This window comes from Taudactylus pleione, unplaced genomic scaffold (genome assembly GCF_031769625.1).
Source record: "Taudactylus pleione unplaced genomic scaffold, aTauple2 ptg000977l, whole genome shotgun sequence".
Classification (NCBI taxonomy): Eukaryota; Metazoa; Chordata; class Amphibia; order Anura; family Myobatrachidae; genus Taudactylus; species Taudactylus pleione.
In genome coordinates, this window is record NW_028285378.1 from 5,789,607 (window position 1) to 5,807,651 (window position 18,045).

The following is an 18,045-nucleotide window of genomic DNA, read 5'->3' on the forward strand; positions in this document are numbered from 1 at the left end:
ACGGTACCTAACTCAGGTAATTGTGGAATTTCAGCCACTAATGGATGCCTGCATCTTCTTCCCTAGCCAGGAGTCACAGTGGCATGCAGTCAGGGAAGCTTTTTATAGCATTGCAGCATGCTTAATATCCTTGGTGATATTGACTGCACTCACAACTGCTGCCCAGATGGCATCCTTGCAGCGGGTTGATGTGCTGGCAGCCTTTCGTCCAAACAGCATGTGGTGAGATTTCATGACCTCCTTGACAAGGGCCATGTTCTTCTCCACGTTTTAAGAGAGGAGGGGGCCCGCGTGCAGACTCAGTGCGGGCCCTCTCCACCACCTGTGATCTGGACCCTGCCTCAACCAAGCTTCTCATAGGGTGTATAGACATTATTAGCCCTGTAATTGCAAAGAGCATTGAACTATTTTTGCAAACAGCCATTTTTCCAGACCCACTGAAGGAAGCAATTGTTAGACCACTTCTTAAAAAACCTAATTTAGACCCCGACTGCATGACCAACTATAGACCAGTATCAAACCTTCCTTTTCTAGGAAAGGTCATTGAGAAAGTGGTGGCAATGCAACTGTGGAAACCCACCTGTCAACCCATGATATTTATGATCCATTCCAGTCAGGATTCAGGAGAAGACATAGCACTGAAACAGCTCTAGTATGTGTGCTTAATGATCTTCTGATGGCAAGAGACAGAGGCGATTGTTCAATCTTAATCCTTCTGGATCTCTCAGCAGCATTTGATACTGTGGACCATGGGATTCTAATTGAGCGCCTGAAAAATGTATGTGGACTGGATGGCACAGTCCTTAGATGGTTCAAATAATTTCTCACTGACAGATCCCGAAGAGTTTCTTCTGGAGTAAACTCTTCATCACCAGTGCCACTTCCATGCGGTGTCCCACAGGGTTCTATACTATCTCCCATGCTTTTTGCAGTATACATGCTACCATTGGGTGAAATAATCAGACGTCATGGCCTGGTCTACCACTGCTATGCAGATGATACACAACTGTACCTGTCCTTTGCTCCAGGTACAAAGGACCCAATAACAATCCTAAATGGCTGCCTAGCTGAGCTTCAGGAGTGGATGAGTGCCAGTTGGCTGCGACAGAACCCTGATAAAACAGAGGTTCTTATGATAGGTTACAGGACATGGCTACAGCATAGCCAACCAACAGAACTTACGCTTGGGGGTTCAGAATTACAAAACACCAAACATGTGTGGAATCTTGGTGTTGTCCTGGATAGTGGCTTGACACTTAAACATCAGGTATCAGCCACAATCAAATCCTCATTCTTTCATCTGAGGAACATTGCCAGAATCAAGCACTTAATTCCCTCAGAAGATCTGCCTAAAGTCATACATGCATTTATATCATCACGCCTAGACTACTGCAATGCCCTCTACCTCTGTCTCCCACCAAAAGAATTACACCGCTTGCAGATGGTACAAAACGCAGCTGCCAGGCTATTAACCAACCAGCCCCGTTCCAGCCACATAACACCCATTTTCTACTCCCTTCACTGGTTGCCTGTCAGATGGCGAATTGTTTTCAAGATTGGCTTACTAACTTACAAAGCCCTTCATGACCACGGCCCAGGGTACCTGAAGCAGCTTCTGATTCCTTACTGTCCCACCCGATTACTGCGATCCATTGACGAAGGACTATTAACAGTACCTAGAATCTCACAGAATTTGTCTGGGGGTCGAGCTTTAAGTTTTGTGGCTCCAACATTTTGGAACTCACTTCCCCGCACAGTTCGAGAGGCCTCCACTCTAGAATCCTTCAAAAATAGACTCAAGACTCACCTATTCACCCAAGCATTTCACTAATGTCCCTTGTTTAAGCTTATTTTGTACTGTAAATGTAAAGCACTTTGAGTCCTTTAGGAGAAGAGTGCTATATAAATAAAATTATTATTATTTTAAAACTTTTATATTATATTTTTTTCCAATTTGATCAAATGCTTATATAGATAATCATTCTGCCCATTGTACAGCAAAAATGCCATCTGGGTGCTTAAAATAGGCGCAAACAGACACTCTTCGTCTTTGCAATGCTCTGAGCTACTCTTGGCTCAGAGTATCGCAAAGCAGATGCTTTGCAAACCAGCATGCTCACAGCCTGAAGAAACTCTGTCCCAGTCAAGATGCAATGAGTTTGCAAACTGCTTTGCAGATAAAGGGGTAAATTTACTATTGGTCGATTTGCAGCTCAATTTGAGGAGTGATTTAGCACTTCTCAAATCGAATGCATTGAAAACCGTTTTTTCACTGCAGTTACTATGATTCGATTTGTTTTGCGATTTGCAAAACAAATTCGATTTGAGTCGGTTTTGAAGAGTGATTTGAAGCCCGATTTAGCATGTTCATGTCCAAATCAAATGGCAAATCATCCTTCAAAACGAACTGCAAATCCCTGACACATGAACTGCTTCATGCTTTCACTTTCAGCATGAGCAGTTAGTTGTCACACAGATACATGCAGACATCAGTGAGATGCCTGCATGTATCTGCCTGTAAAGAGTGTTGTAAAGAGTTAAAATGTAAAAAAAACTAAAACGTGAGGTCACCCCCTAAATCAGAACCAGCCCCGGACAGTGGCGGGCTGGGCCGGGGGGCAGGGTGCTATGTGCCCCCCAGGCCACAGCGTCATGCGGGCAGTCTGTGTCACTGACACAGACTGCACCGCGTGTGTAGCGCTGACCGGACGGAGTTCGGTCAGCGCTACACTGACTAACACACAGCCGCCAGCTCAGGCAGCTGTGTGTTTTGATTAGCAGCCAATGAGAGTCTGTCACTACACTACAAAGGGGGGGGGACTACTACTACTGGGGGCACTACAAGGGGGGGACTACTACTACTGGCAGCACTGCAAGGGGGGGACTACTACTGGGGGCACTACAAGGGGGGCTACCACAACTGGGGGCACTACAAGGGGGGTACTACTACTGGGGGGGGCTACTACTAGGGGCACTGCATAGGGGGGAGGGGACTACTACTAGGGGCACTGCATAGGGGGGAGGGGACTACTACTAGGGGCACTGCATAGGGGGGAGGGGACTACTACTAGGGGCACTGCATAGGGGGGAGGGGACTACTACTAGGGGCACTGCATAGGGGGGAGGGGACTACTACTAGGGGCACTGCATAGGGGGGAGGGGACTACCACTGGGGGCACTGCATCAAAGGACCACTGCTGGGGGCTCTATATAAAGGGCAATACTGGATGTACTGCATAGGGGGAAGATTACCACTGGGGCCACTATTTAAGGGGGCCCGTCTCCTCCCTAGAACACTTGAGGCGAGGGGGGCCGTAGCATGCACGTTCTTTCGGGTACCCTGGCTACACGCTACTCCTCTGCCAGGGCCACCTGCATGTATTTGCCCCCCAGGCTAAAAGTTGCCAGCCAGCCCCTGCCCGGACTGTTTAAACCCAGTTCTGGTTGACTAAGTACAGGAAAAAAATTACGTAGGGTCTCCCTGTACTCAGTACAACCAGCACTGGGCTATAGGAAGCAGAGCTGGTTCTGGATTTACAGGGAAATATTTGCGTAGGGTTCCCCTATAAGATCCAGAACCAGCCCTGGACCCTTTCTAACGGGAGGACTGATGCCACAGCCAGGGGAGCCATATCACCGGGCCCCCAAGCCGCAGCATCAGCCCTGACCGTTAGTCAGCCCAGGCCAGGGATCCCTGGGGAGTTGGAAACCCCTTCAAAAAAAGGGGTCTCCCGCTCTAGGGCACCCCTAGACTGGGCAGATAGCCCTAGGCTATCCCTGCCACCCCTGGGTGGTGGGTGGCAGATTGATTGTGACAGTGTTGTGTAAATTAGAATTGAAAAAACATTATCTTTCCAGTAGAACTGCAGGTCCCAGCAAGCCTCCTCCGCATGCTGGTACTTGGAGAACCACAAGTACCAGCATGCGGGGCATTAAGGGACTTGTAGTTCACCTGTAAAGAACTGTTGCAAGAAACACACACACACACCTTACAAAGTAAAAGTTTAATACATACATACAAACTCACACATACCTATGTTACCTTGAGTGGTCCCCTTCTCCAGTAGGCATCCATGGGTTAAAATAATAAAACGAAAAACCGGGCCCTCGCATTAAGGAGTAATCATTCTAACCAGACTGATTACTCCTTCCCGAATGATGCGCACAGACGCGGCTTCATCCTTTGAAGCTCCGTGTCTGTGCATTAATTGGCTGAGAGAGGTCAGGCCCCGCCTCTCAGCCAATGAATGGCTCCTCCATTGTACTCAATGGTGGGAGCCGCAGGGTAACTAAAGTTTATCCTGCGGCTCCCACCATTGACTTCAATGGAGGGAGCCGTTCATTGGCTGAGAGGCAGGGCCTGCCCTCTCTCAGCCAATAAACGCACAGACACGGAGCTTCAAAGGATGACTCCGCGTCTGTGCGCATCATTCGGGAAGGACTAATCATTCTGGTTCGAATGATTACTCCTTAATGCGAGGGTCCGGTTTTTCATTTTATTATTTTAACCCATGGATGCCTACTGTGGAGAAGGGGACCACTCAAGGTAACATAGGTGAGTATGTATGTATTAAACTTTTACTTTGTAAGGTGTATTTGTGTGTTTCTTGCAACATTTCTTTACAGGTGAACTACAAGTCCCAGTGGGCCCTTAATGCCCCGCATGCTGGTACTTGTGGTTCTCCAAGTACCAGCATGCGGGGAGAGGCTTGCTGGGACCTGCAGTTCTACTGGAAAGACAATGTTTATATCTATTTTTACACCACACATTCACAATCAACCTGCCACCCACCGGCCATGGGTGGCGGAGATAGCCCCGGGCTATCTGCCCAGGCTAGGGGTGCCCTGGTGAGGGAGACCCCTTTTTTTTGAAGGGGTCTCCAACTCCCCAGGGATCCCTGGCCTGGGCTGACTTAACGGTCAGGGCTGATGCTGCGTCTGGGGGGCCCGGTGATGGGGCTCCCCTGGCTGTTGCATCAGTCCCCCATTAGAAAGGGTCCAGGGCTGGTTCTGGATCTTACAGGGAACCCTTCGCAAATATTTCCCTGTCAATCCAGAACCAGCCCTGCTTCCCATAGCCCAGAACTGGGTTTGCAAAGTCCGGGGCTGGTTCTGATTGAGGGTGGGACCTCACGTAAATTTTTTGCTTAATTTAACTCTTTATATGCTTTTTACAGTGAGATACATCCAGGCATCTCACTGATGTCTGCATGTATCTGTGTCAATCCGACATGCTCATGCTCAAATCAAAAGCTCTAAGCAGGTCTATTGTATTGGAGATTTGAAGAGTGATTTGAAGTCCGATTTTGAGGTTGATTTCAAATCGAATGATAGTAAATAAGGGTTTTGTGTGTTGGGCTATGTAAAAATACCAATGTTTTTCTGATGGTCGATTTGAGGGCGATTTGGCTCAAAATTCGATTTGAAGTCCGATTTTACATGTGATTTGGCCTTTAGTAAATACTCAAAATCAAAGCCAAATCGAATGAAAATCGCTCCTCAAATCACTGAAAATGCCAAATCGATCTTTAGTAAATTTACCCCAAAGTATCCTCCATCCGGCCTGGAATCCCCACAATGCCATCAAAGGAATGGCAAGTTTCCAAGCCTGCCAGTGTAAGTAATCTGTCTTCATGGACCAGCTTTGACCCAGTGGATGTAAAAGAAGTTGATAAAATTATCTGAATGTTGCATCTCACCACCTGTGATCTAGGAGTAAATTTACTAAAGTGAGAGTTTTTAGAAGAGAGTTTAAAAGTGATGTTGCCCATAGCAACCAATCAGATTCTAGCTATTATCCTCTAGAAGGTGCTAGTTAAATGCCTAGTAGAATGTGATTGGTTGCTATGGGCAACATCACTTTTAAAACTCACTTCTAAAAACTCTCACTTTAGTAAATGAATCCCCTAGACTCTGCCTCAACCAAGCTTCTAAAAGGGTGAATGGACATAATTGGCCCTGTAAGTTGCAAAAATAGTTCAGTGCTCTTTGCAGACAGGCTTTTTTCCTGCAACATCAAAGGAAGCAATTGTTACACTTCTTAAAAAACCTAATTTAGATCCCGACTGCATGAACAACTACAGACCGGTATCGAACCTTCCTTTTCTAGGAAAGGTTGAGTGATTTCAAGTGAACTGGAAACCCATGATTTTTATGATCCATTCCAGTTAGGATTCAGGGGAAGGCATAGTGCGGAAACGGCCCTTGTACCAGGGGTGTATCTATAATGAGTGCAGGGTGTGCGGTGCACAACGCACACCCTGCACCCATATAGTTTTATACTTACCCGTATGTAGTCAGCCTATTTATACTCACTGGAGTATTGCAGCTGTGCCGACTATAGCGTGTCTGAGTTTCATCGGCTTTGCTGCATGGTCAGTTTGTTTATCCTCGTGATACAGCTCATCAACTTCCATACGGCTTTCCAGCCACACCGAGCAGCCCCGTGTTGCCATCGGCTCATCAGCTTCCATACGGCTTCCTAGCTGCACCAAGCTGCCATCGGCTCGTCAACTTCCATATGGCTTTCCAGCCGCAACAAGCAGCCCCCATTCTGCCATTCGGCTTCCTAGCAGCACCAAGCAGCCCCGGTGCTGCCATTGGCTCATCAGCTTCCATACGGCTTCCTAGCCACACCGAGCAGCCCCCATGTTGCCATCAGCTTCCATACAGCTTCCTAGCTGCACCAAGCAGCCCCCGTGCTGCCATAGGCTCATCAACTTCCATACGGCTTTCCAGCCGCACCAAGCAGACCCCGTTCTGCCATTTGGCTTCCTAGCAGCACCATGCAGCCCCGATGCTGCCATTGGCTCATCAGCTTCCATACGGCTTCCTAGCCACACCAAGCAGCCCCCGTGTTGCCATCGGCTCATCAGCTTCCGTACGACTTCCTAGCTGCACCAAGCAGCCCCCTGTGCTGCCATCGGCTCGTCAACTTCCATACGGCTTCCCAGCTGCATCAAGCAGCCCCTGTGCTGTCATTAGCTCATCAGTCTTCATACAACTCCCAAGCCACAGTCAAAACCTACATTGTTTTCTAATGGCTATTGCTGCACCATCGGCGCTATAGCCACATCATCAGCTTCCAAAGCCATTTCCAAAGACTGTTTACTAACAGCTATTGCCGTATCATCAGCAAAATTGCCGCACCATCGGCTTCCGAGGTCATTGTCTAGACTTTCTCTATTTCACCAATAGCAATTGCTGCACCATCGATACTATTGCCGCATCATCGGCTGCTGTGCTACTTTAAACTACTTCAAGTTATACCATTGGTCAAATATCGACTCTTCTTTTCCTCACAGCCTTACCATCACCTGCATCTGTTCCAACTGTACATTTCATCTATTGAATTTCCTTATACCTCCATGTGAGCTGCTACTACCCCGAGCATAAGTCCAGGCAGCCGACTAAATACCGGTGAACGTATCCAAGTTCTAAGGGAACAACGGGTGGTTTGTTATTGGTGAAGATCTCACTAGCTGGGTTGTTGTGGTCTCACATGGAGTAGGCATTGGGATTCGTAACAAATGGTGAAGGCGCAATTTTCCTGGAGCCCTGTGCATGCGCAGTGGATACTGGCACACATTGAGTCTCCTCTTAAAATGCCCCTGCCTTGTACATGTGCTTATTGATTTTCTGATGGCAAGAGACAGAGGTGACTGTTCAATCTTTTTTTTTTTTGTACAATCTATTTTATTGAAACAAAATCAGCTCAACATATATATGGCCAAAAGTGGCCCAGATCAGGACACAGTTAAAATAAATAACAATGCAGGGAGTAATGTGCCTACCATACTCTGAAGTTTCCTTAGAACTCATCCACCTATGCCAGGTGGCCATAAAATCAGAGGAAGGTGATTAAAAGAAAGAAGTGAGAACATCCGTGACCATATAATAATCTAATCTCCAGAACCACCGAGAGATAGGAGGGCAGGTCGAGGACCTCCAAAAGCAGGGAACAGTTGCTCTCACAGCATTCATTAGATGTCTAAGCGAGGACTTTTTGTAAGTTGAAATGGATATATCCATTTGGCTGAGAAACCAAAGCTCAGGCGTATTAATAATGAGCCCTGCAATCCACCAGAAGTCAGCCAGCATTGGACAGAGCCACCAAATGTGGAACCCAATGCTTGACCACATCTCCAGTATAGAGCAGACACATTTGGGAACATCTGATGAATGTGTACAGGGCACATATACCACCTACCTAGTATCTTATACTGAGTTTCTAGGACTTGAAATGAGGAGGAGCTAGCAAAAGTAAAACAAAATTCAGGACCATTGTTCCTCTGACAACTCCCTTCAGAAACATAGGAAGGCAAAGAGATAGTGGAGCTTTCAAGACACAATTGGTACAATAGAGAGATAAGGTCTCAGCAGAGTTTCAGTCAGACAGAGAGATTCAAACTTAGTTGGGGTCTACTAGGGAGCAGTAACTGGGCAATATGCCTAATCTTGAGGTAGGCCCAGAATGAACGAGGTGTGAGAAGATAAGTTTGCTGGAGATCTGTGAAGAGCCAAAAACCATTTGCAATATCTAGATGAAATATACATGGAACACCCGGTGAAGATAGACTAGGGGCTGAGAAGCCTGGAGGAAGATCAGGATTGCTCAACAAAGGCATAGGCAGTAAGGCGCATGCACTAAACAAATGGGAGTTCCAATTTTTTTCCAGCACGAGGATACTTAACTCACTATAAGGGGCCATTGTTTAGAGGCAGGTAGCCTGAACAGCTCCACAATCCTAGCCAGGTGGACCGAATAATAATAAGAGAGAAAGTGAGGAAGCTAAAGACCTCTTTTTGCACAACCTTGAATCAAATCAGCCTGCGAGAGATGATGTAGGCCTGACCCCCGCATAAAACATCCCACTAGACCCTTTAGTTTCCTAAAAAGGGAAGTCGTGATCGCAATAGGTAGAGTTTGCAATAGGTAGAGGACCTTGGATAAGATATTCACCTTAATGGCATTAATCCTACCTAGCCAGGACAGTTTCAATAAAGACCATTTCTGAAAATCTACTTTAAACTTTTTAAGGAGGGAAAGAAGATTAAGTTGAAACATGTTCATATTAGTGGGAGATAGAAGTACCCCTAGATATTTAAGTTGAGATGAAGTCCAAAGAAATGGGAATGAGCCTTTAAGACAAGCCACCATGTGTTGAAGTGTCAACATGGCAACATATTTTGAAAAATGTATCTTAAAATTAGACACTTCACTGAACATTTTAAACTTGTGCATGAAGGCAAGGAGAGAGCACTTGCATAGAAATGTTAGCAAGGAGGTTGTCAGCAAATAGCTCCAATTTATATTCGCGATCACCCACCTGGCACACTCTTAATATTTCCATTAGAGCGGATAGCCCTCAATCTTAATCCTTCTGGATCTATGTGCAGCATTTGGTACTGTGAACCATGGGATACTGATTGAACACCCTACAATGAGCGCTTGAAAAATTTCTGTGGACTAGATGGCACAGTCCGGTGTTCCACAAGATTCTCTCCCATGCTTTTCACAGTATACATGTTACCACTGGGTGAAATAATCAGAATTCATGACCTGGTCAACCACTGCTATGCAGATAATGCACACCTGTTCTTTGCTCCAGGAACTTAGAACCTAATAATCCTAAATGGCTGTCTAGCTGAGCTCCAGGAGTGGATGAGCGCCAGTTAGCTGTGACTATATCCTGATAAAACAGAGGTCCTTTATGATAGGTTCTCACTATCAAAGGACAAGACTGCAGTACAGCCAAGCAACTGGACTAATGCTTGGGGGTTCAGAATTACAAAACACTGAACAGGTGCAGAATCTTGGTGTTGTCCTGGATGGTGGCTTGGCACTTAAACATCAGTTATCAACCGTGACCAAATGATCAAATCCTCATTCTTTAATCTGAAGAACATAACCAGAGTCAAGCACTTAATTCCCTTAGAGGATCAGCCTAAAGTCATACATGCATTTGTATAATCATGTTTAGACTACTGCAATGCCCTCTATTTGGGTCTCCCAGCAAAAGAATTGCACCGCTTGCAGCTGGTACAAAATTCAGTGGCCATGCTGTTAACCTACCAACCCAGTTAGAGCCACATAACACCCATTCTCTACTCCCTTCACTGGCTGCCTGTAAAATGGAAAATGTATTTCAAGATTTGCTTGAACCATAACCAGGGTCCAAAGTATCTGTAGATGAAGGACTATTAGAAGTACCTAGAATCTGCCTGAATTCATCTGGGGGTTGAGCTTTTAGCTTTGCAACTCTGACTCTATGGAACTCGCTTCCCCGCACAGTTTGAGAGGCCTTCACTCTAGACTGATTCAAAAACAGACTCAAGATTCACCTGTTTACTCATGCATTTCACTAATCCCTTCACTAATGTTTCTCTTTACTGTTCATCTTATTCTGTATTTTGTGTTTTAAATGCAAATGTAAAATGCTTTGAGAAAAGTGTTATATAAATAATATTATTGTTATTATTATCATAATATGATCCCCTAATGTCTGTGCATAATGTTTGTTCTGTGCAGTGGCTCCTGAGTTCATCCTGAATCTAGTGGACATCTTATGTGTCGTTGGCGACACTGTGATCTTACATTGCAAAGTCTGTGGCCGACCGAAGCCAAACATCAAATGGAAGGGACCTGATCAAGCCATCGTGGATGATGAAAGCAGCACTTACACCATGTCAGCCAGGTAGGTAGGATTTAAGATATCTCATAACTGCCCCTTGTGTCTCCTAATATATTTTTATACTGACTCTCACAAATTATGCATGCTCAATACTATATACAAGTTTGTCCTGATATCTGCCTGTAGTCTCCCTTTGCTCGTATATCTCCCCCACTCTGTTCTGATGTCTCTCACTACCTCCTATGGCCCCTAACTTTATCCTGTTATCTCGCAATTTCTCCTTATAGACCCACTCACACACAATTCTCAGCCACTAACATTGTAAAGCATCATTAGTATTGATATAATTGTTGTCATACTGTCCATGTTGTTGAAGCCAGATGATTGGCTGAGACCAGATCTTAAAATTAATATCGAGCAATGCCATTTTAGGTTGCTCCGATGATGCCATCTTGCGTCGTCAGCATGAAACCATTGTGTGTGATGCTAATATGCTATTAGCATTGTGCGATCGCATTGCCACCGCATACTGTTTAAAATCCTATCATACCCCATACGCATGAATACACATATAGATATATATATTTAAAGACTTCATATATTCAGTGATGACAGACATGTCTTGTGGACATGTTTGTGACAAATAATTAAGAATACACAAGGATACTGTGAGTGTTTGCTCTGCATACAGATACAGTGTGTCTGTGACAAATGAAGTATAACACAGACACTGATATGCTGAATGTGGATCTGGAAACAATGGTCATACGTTTAGCTATCGTTTAACAATTGTAGGCCTTGTATCCAATGCTGATGTGGTTAAGTAGAACTAACAGTTGTAATCTGGATAAACATAGGAGAGCCTTTTGTTAAAATTATCAGACTGTTTGCCAAAGCTTGCTCCATCTATGAACAGGACAAACTCCATTGTCTGTCATTCTTTTAGTTCAGACAGTAGTAATATTAATAATAACCAGTTTGAAGCTATGTATATAAATATATATATATATGTGTGTGTATGTGTATGTGTGTGTATATATATATATATATATATATATATATATATATGCACACACTTAAACAATCACATGGGTATCCACAATGCGTGCACACATATATATACAGTTGCATTTGTAAATAGAAACACACAGCACACCTTTTATGCTGCATGTAGACACACAATGCATACTTATACATATAATCATTAATATACACGCACTCATAAAAGGTTCCTGCACATTATGGTTTTTATTAAAGTTATTAATTATGATGTAAAATGCATGTATTTTATATTAATGGTATACAACATGATAGACATGGCATGTTTGGTACTAAACTGACACACTGTTTATTTCCAGATATTTGAACCTATCAGCGAGGGAGTCGCATCTTGCGTTCGATGGTTATGGAATATAGAAAATTATTGGTTAGACTGTATACACTGTAATGTAGTGTCTTTATCTAGTTTAAATCAATTAAAGAAAGACAATGTAATCTGGAGAATTGGGACATACCCCTAGTGAACTGTCCTATGAACTACAGCCTACTACAAAGACCAAGAGCAAGAACCAATGGAATTATGTTTGTCTGTCTACGTTGTTGTTATCATGATCTGTTAGGGTATATAGCCTGTGTCCCGGTCCCAGTTAGGTAGCCATTCTCTTGGATGACCACAGACCTCAGGATTGATGACTGTAACTGGGACCAGTGCACCTGCATATGTATCAACTGTACCTTGTTTATGTATAATCTTTTGCCCTAATTGTATTTAGATCACAGCATGTAACTAAATGCTTTTTATGTGAATAATAACTTTTTGTGCTTTGGAACCACACTCAAAGTCTGGAGAGCAATTATTTCTTGTGCGACTTACAACGCTAAATAGCGACATTTATTTAGATTATTAGGTATTCATAGTTGGGGGCTCGCAGTGAGGTCACGCTACCTAATTACACGGTAAAACATGGTTATCGGTCTCACTCCAAAGGGTGGACGGCGCCATACGCAGGAATGGACACACTGTGTCTGAAAACCTGCTACCACTTGATGTTGAGAGACCGATATCCGTTATTGTGTGAGTTCAAGGAGCACTGATTAGAATCCAGGGACAAGGAAGGAAAAGTTTGTTTTCTTTCATTGTTAAAGTTTGTGTTAGGTGGTAAGTCGCACAATAGCATACGGATATTTCCTGTAGTGCTGCCATGTGTTCAACCAGTCATTGTATTCATAGCATGATTGCTTGTTAAACCCTCTGAATTATACTGCTATATTTTGGGAGAAGTTTAATTTTTTTTCTGCGCAGAAAAGGTATATGTAATTGAAACGTGTGATTGTGAAGGCTACTGTCTGTTAAACCTAAAAAGTGGAGGTTACTGTCTGTTAAACCTCAGTGGAAACTCGGTAGGTGCCTGACAGGGCCGTACAAACTACTGGGCCAGTGTACAAAGTAGGTACATTGTGGTTATCAAGAAACTAAGGGGTTTCTTGGTCTGGCACCCATTAATTGCAAAGTCCATTGATCAGTTAGGTTCTTTGGGCAATGCGATCGAACCACATAGTTATATAAACAGTGATTGTGAAGTGGGTTGTTGTGGGAGTGAAACTGCTGGCAAGGTTGGAACTCCTAGATGCTACCAGCTGGGAGTAAACTCAAAGTAGGAAGCAAGCAGTGAAGCTTGGAGTTAAATTCATCACAAGTAAAATAATTCGCTAGACGGTTATTTTACTCCTCGTTTATGCACACGGACCATATCGCTTATCGGGAAAGTGGTGCATAATGGGATGAAGCGAGCGGTTGAAGCTTGTTTGAATTCGCCGCAGGTAGAATAATTTACAATAGGTGATTATTCTGCTCCTCGTTGTGCAAGCCGACTGTAACGCCCTGCGGGCTGACTGTGCATAACGGGAGGGAGTGCGTGAATGTAGCTCACTAAAATCGTTCACCAATCGACACTCTCTAGAAATTGCTAAGTGTTTTCTCAGATGGGGAGAAGCAATCTCTGTAAATGGTCGATGATGTGCTGCTGATGCAAGGGCCGACTGGATTGGCCAGGTATATTATGTTTAAAAGTATGGTGTGTACGCTACGGCGTACTGTAGCATATTGGTCAACATGACCAAGGAATGTAGGAAACCTTTTCCTAAAATTGGTAGCTTTTATTCAGAGGTACTGAATAATGTTAGAGTATATGTTTAGTGAAATCTCTAAAGAAAAGGATAAAGTTTAATGACTGTCAAAGTTGTGGCAGCATGAGGGAAACATGTGGCTTAGCGGTGTGCATGTGATGCTAACTAGCGTCACACCCACAACGCAAGGGAGCGTGTATGCAACGCTAAATAGCGTGTGTGCGCCGCAAAAGTGCACACGCACAGCAAGGTAGCGTTGCGGAAGGTATAGTTAGTAGCGCATGCACACCACCTCCGCCCTATGCGGATAGGGGTCAAAGTACAGTCGATCTCAAAAATCATATAAATTTAACAAGTAACTTGTACCCTCTCCTAAGCAGCTATAAGGAACATTTTTTTGATGCAGATGATGAACCTGTTGTAATGTAAGCTCTTTCCCATGTTGCCCAAATGTTAAATGTACCATCACAGCAAGCACAGGTAGCTGCTCCACCAGTACCCATAGTGGAGGTAGCCCCACCATTTATAGTGCAGGAGGTATTAACACCCGCTGTAACAGTAGCGGAGATTGCGAATACCATGCATTGTCCATGGACAAGAGCAGAACTACATTCCATAATGACAGATTTCCCTGACCCTAGGAAAGAACTAGCAAAGTGCCAGAGATTTGTAAAGGATTTAGGTAATGCTCATGAGCCAACCAACAAAGATTGGCGGGTGGTATTACGGGCATGTCTTCCACATAATAACGACGTGAAAAAGTTTATCACAGCCTTTGTATTGGATGGAGATAGTCCCATAACTGATGAAGGTAATCAGGACAACATAGCCCGCATTGTCACCCAGTTGACCGTATATTTCCCAGTAGTAGTTAACTGGAGTAAGATTTTTACAATTAAGCAGAAAGAGAGTGAGTCTGCAGCAGATTATTTCACCAGAGCACTGCAGACTATTACCCAATACACAGTTATAGAGGATATAAAAGACACCACACACCACAGGGAAATGACAATCACAGTGCTTATGGATGGTCTTAAAGACACTCTAAAGGCCAGGGTTCAGACCTCACTTCCTGGTTGGAAGGGAGTTACGGTAGACACACGCAAGGAATCTGCAATTGAACATGATAAAAACATCCTTAGGAAGAGAGAAATGCAGAGCGAGAAACTAATGGCTGTATTCGAGCTCTGGAAGGAATGCAAATAACACCGTAGCACTCTTATCACACACAGCCACAATACACTCATCCCATACAACCTCCAAACCCTTATCCCCATACACAACCACAATCTTTTCATACTCCCCAATCCACACAGCAACAACCTTTCAATACACGTCAACCACAAGGGTGTTATAGATGTAACAAGGAGGGGCACATAAGTAGGTTTTGTAAAGCTAGACAGTGGGAAACCCCAAACCAGGGAACACCGAGATACCCACAGAAGGGACACCAACCACTGTCAGGACAATTCCAGCCATCACCTGCTCACATTGTAGCAGTGAATGCTTTGCTGGAAGAAGATAGTCAGCTCTAAGGGTCAGGTCACACCTGTAGTCTACAGCCAGTCAGGTTAACCGGGAGTACTAGGGAAGAACCTGTAATGACGGTTGATGTAGCTGGTACTAAACATTCTTTTCTTGTAGACACAGGGACGACCAGATCAGTGATAAAATCTCCATCTAATTTACAGTTGACCAGCAAAACAGTACCAGCAATGGGTGTAACAGGTAAAGTGCAACATTATCCTTTAACCAAATCTGCAGAGGTTACTATCGGTCCATTGCATACCAGGCATTCCTTTCTCCTGGCAGCAGCAGCCCCTACTAACCTACTGGGAAGGGATTTCTTATGTAAAATGGGATGTGTCATTATTGTACCCCTGATGGTATATTTTTAGAATAGATATCCCAGAGAGCATTGCGCATGAGGTGAGGGATATTTTGGACACTCCCCAAAGGTTAATGTTTCACTCTACTGATTCAGATAACATCTGCTCTACCTGAGATGGATTTTTATCTAAAATACCAAGTTCACTTTGGACCAAAGATGGACAGGACACTGGATTGATGGCAAACATAGCTCCTGTAATGGTAAATGTAAAAAGTGGTAGGCAAGCTCCAAAAATTCCCCAGTACCCCTTAAAACCAGAAGTACAGATAGGGGTTCTTCCCATAATTGAGCAGTTACTACAGCAGGGAATTTTAGTCCATACAGCAAGTGTAGCCAATAGTCCCATTTTTCCAGTGAAGAAGGCTGGGGGGAGGGGCTATAGGTTAGTACAGGACCTTAGAGTGGTTAATAAGGTAGTTGAGAGCCAATTTCCCGTAGTGCCAAATCCAGCTGTCATTCTCATGCAGATCCCACCAACTGCAACCCATTTTACTGTCATTGACCTCTGTTCTGCCTTCTTCTCTGTCCCTCTTCATCCTGACTGTCAGTACCTATTTGCATTTACATACAGGGGGGTACAATACACATGGACACGATTGCCCCAGGGCTTCATAGACAGCCCCAGTATCTTCTCCCAGGCCTTACACGACTGTTTACTATCTTTTCAACCTGCTAATGGATCTGTTCTAATACAATATGTAGACGATTTATTGATATGTTCTGATTCATTTGTCATGTTCAAATGATACTAAACTACTGTTGCTTCATCTCTCACAGACAGGACATAAGGTTGCTAAGGACAAATTACAGCCATGCCAGACCAGGGTTAAATACCTGGGACACTGCCTAACCCAGGGGTTACGACATCTGACTAATAACAGGATACAGGCAATACAGACCATGACACTGCCGCAGAACCATCAGCAAATCCGTACCTTCTTGGGCATGCATGGATACTGCTGATCATGGATCCCAGGTTTTCCTAATTTGGCTTTACCATTGCAGGACTTAGTCTCTCCCTCAAAGCCCGATCTTGTCATATACACAGAGGAAACAGAGCAGGCTTTCCTTAACCTTAAGGACAGTCTGACAAGAGCACCTGGGTTGGGAGTACCAGATTATGAAAAACCTTTTGATTTATACTGTACAGAAGCTAATGGTTGGGCAGCAGGTGTTCTCACACAAAAACATGGTGATGCCAGTAGGCCCGTAGCATACTACAGTGCACAATTGGACACTGTGGGAAGATCACTCCCAATGAGTTTAAGAAGTGTAGCAGCAACTGCTCTATTGGTCAGTAAGAGTGAGGATGTAGTATTAGGCCATGATATCACTGTTTATACACCCCATGCTGCATCTGCGTTGCTGAATTCTGCCCAAACCAGACATGTTTCCTCAGCTAGGTTCACAAAATGGGAACTAGCTCTAATAGCACCTGCAAACATCACCATTAAACGGTGCAGTACATTAAACCCAGCAACGTATTTACCATATGTGCCTCAGGATGCACAAAGGGTGGAGAGAGGTGAGTCGCTGGTTGAAGGTGAGTTCTGCAGATATACTGATGCACATGATTGTATGGATTATTTGAATCAGACCTTTACTGCAAGACCTGACATATGTGATACACCTTTAGAAAATGTAAATTTGACGTTTTACACGGATGGGAGTTGTCATAAACAAACTGACACTGGAGAGTTATGTACAGGTTATGCTGTGGTAAATGACGAGGATGTTATAGAAGCCGAACCCCTTATTCCACCTAACTCAGCCCAAGTGGCTGAACTGGTGGCATTGAGGAGAGCGTGTGAACTGGCAGAAGGTAAGTCAGCTAATATCTACACTGACCAGGTATGCCTTCGGGGTAGTGCATGGTTTTGGAGCTCTTTGGCGTCTGAGAAATTTTATGACAGCAGCAGGCACACCAGTCGCACATTCAAAACATATAAAAGGACTATTGACAGCGATCCAAAAACCAAAGGCAGTGGCCGTCATTAAGTGTAAAGCCCATAAATGTGAGGACGATCCGGTGTCACTGGGCAATAACAGGGCTGACGAAGCTGCCAATTGGGCAGCAGGTTTAATAGCGAACATGCCAATTAACCAAATGATGATGTTTCAGACGACTGATATGCAGAAACTAATTGAGATGCAAAATTTGTGTTCCATTCAGGAAAAGGCAGTCTGGAGATCTAAGGGATGTGGGCAAGAGTCCTCTGGACTCTGGAGAGATGGACAAGGTAAGCCGGTGGCATCCAAGGCATACTACCCAAGTTTGGCTGAGGCAGCGCACGGTCTGACTAACCTGGGAAAGCAAGGTATGTGCAAGTTGGTCAGGGCGTACTGGTGTGCACCAGGTTTCTCTTCCCAAGCCGAAAAGAGGGCAATGTCCTG

The 18,045-nt window shown here is 44.4% G+C and overlaps 1 protein-coding gene across 1 annotated transcript in view; it reads left to right on the plus strand.

Moving 5' to 3' along the window:
• The window catches only part of KALRN (kalirin RhoGEF kinase), a 1,228,991-nt gene that overhangs the window by 1,176,868 nt on the left and 34,078 nt on the right, over positions 1-18,045 (plus strand). Inside the window, exon 53 of the mRNA XM_088460751.1 lies at positions 10,532-10,697. Within this exon, the coding sequence (XP_088316877.1) occupies positions 10,532-10,697 (166 nt within the window). The remainder of the gene's footprint in view (positions 1-10,531; positions 10,698-18,045) is intronic.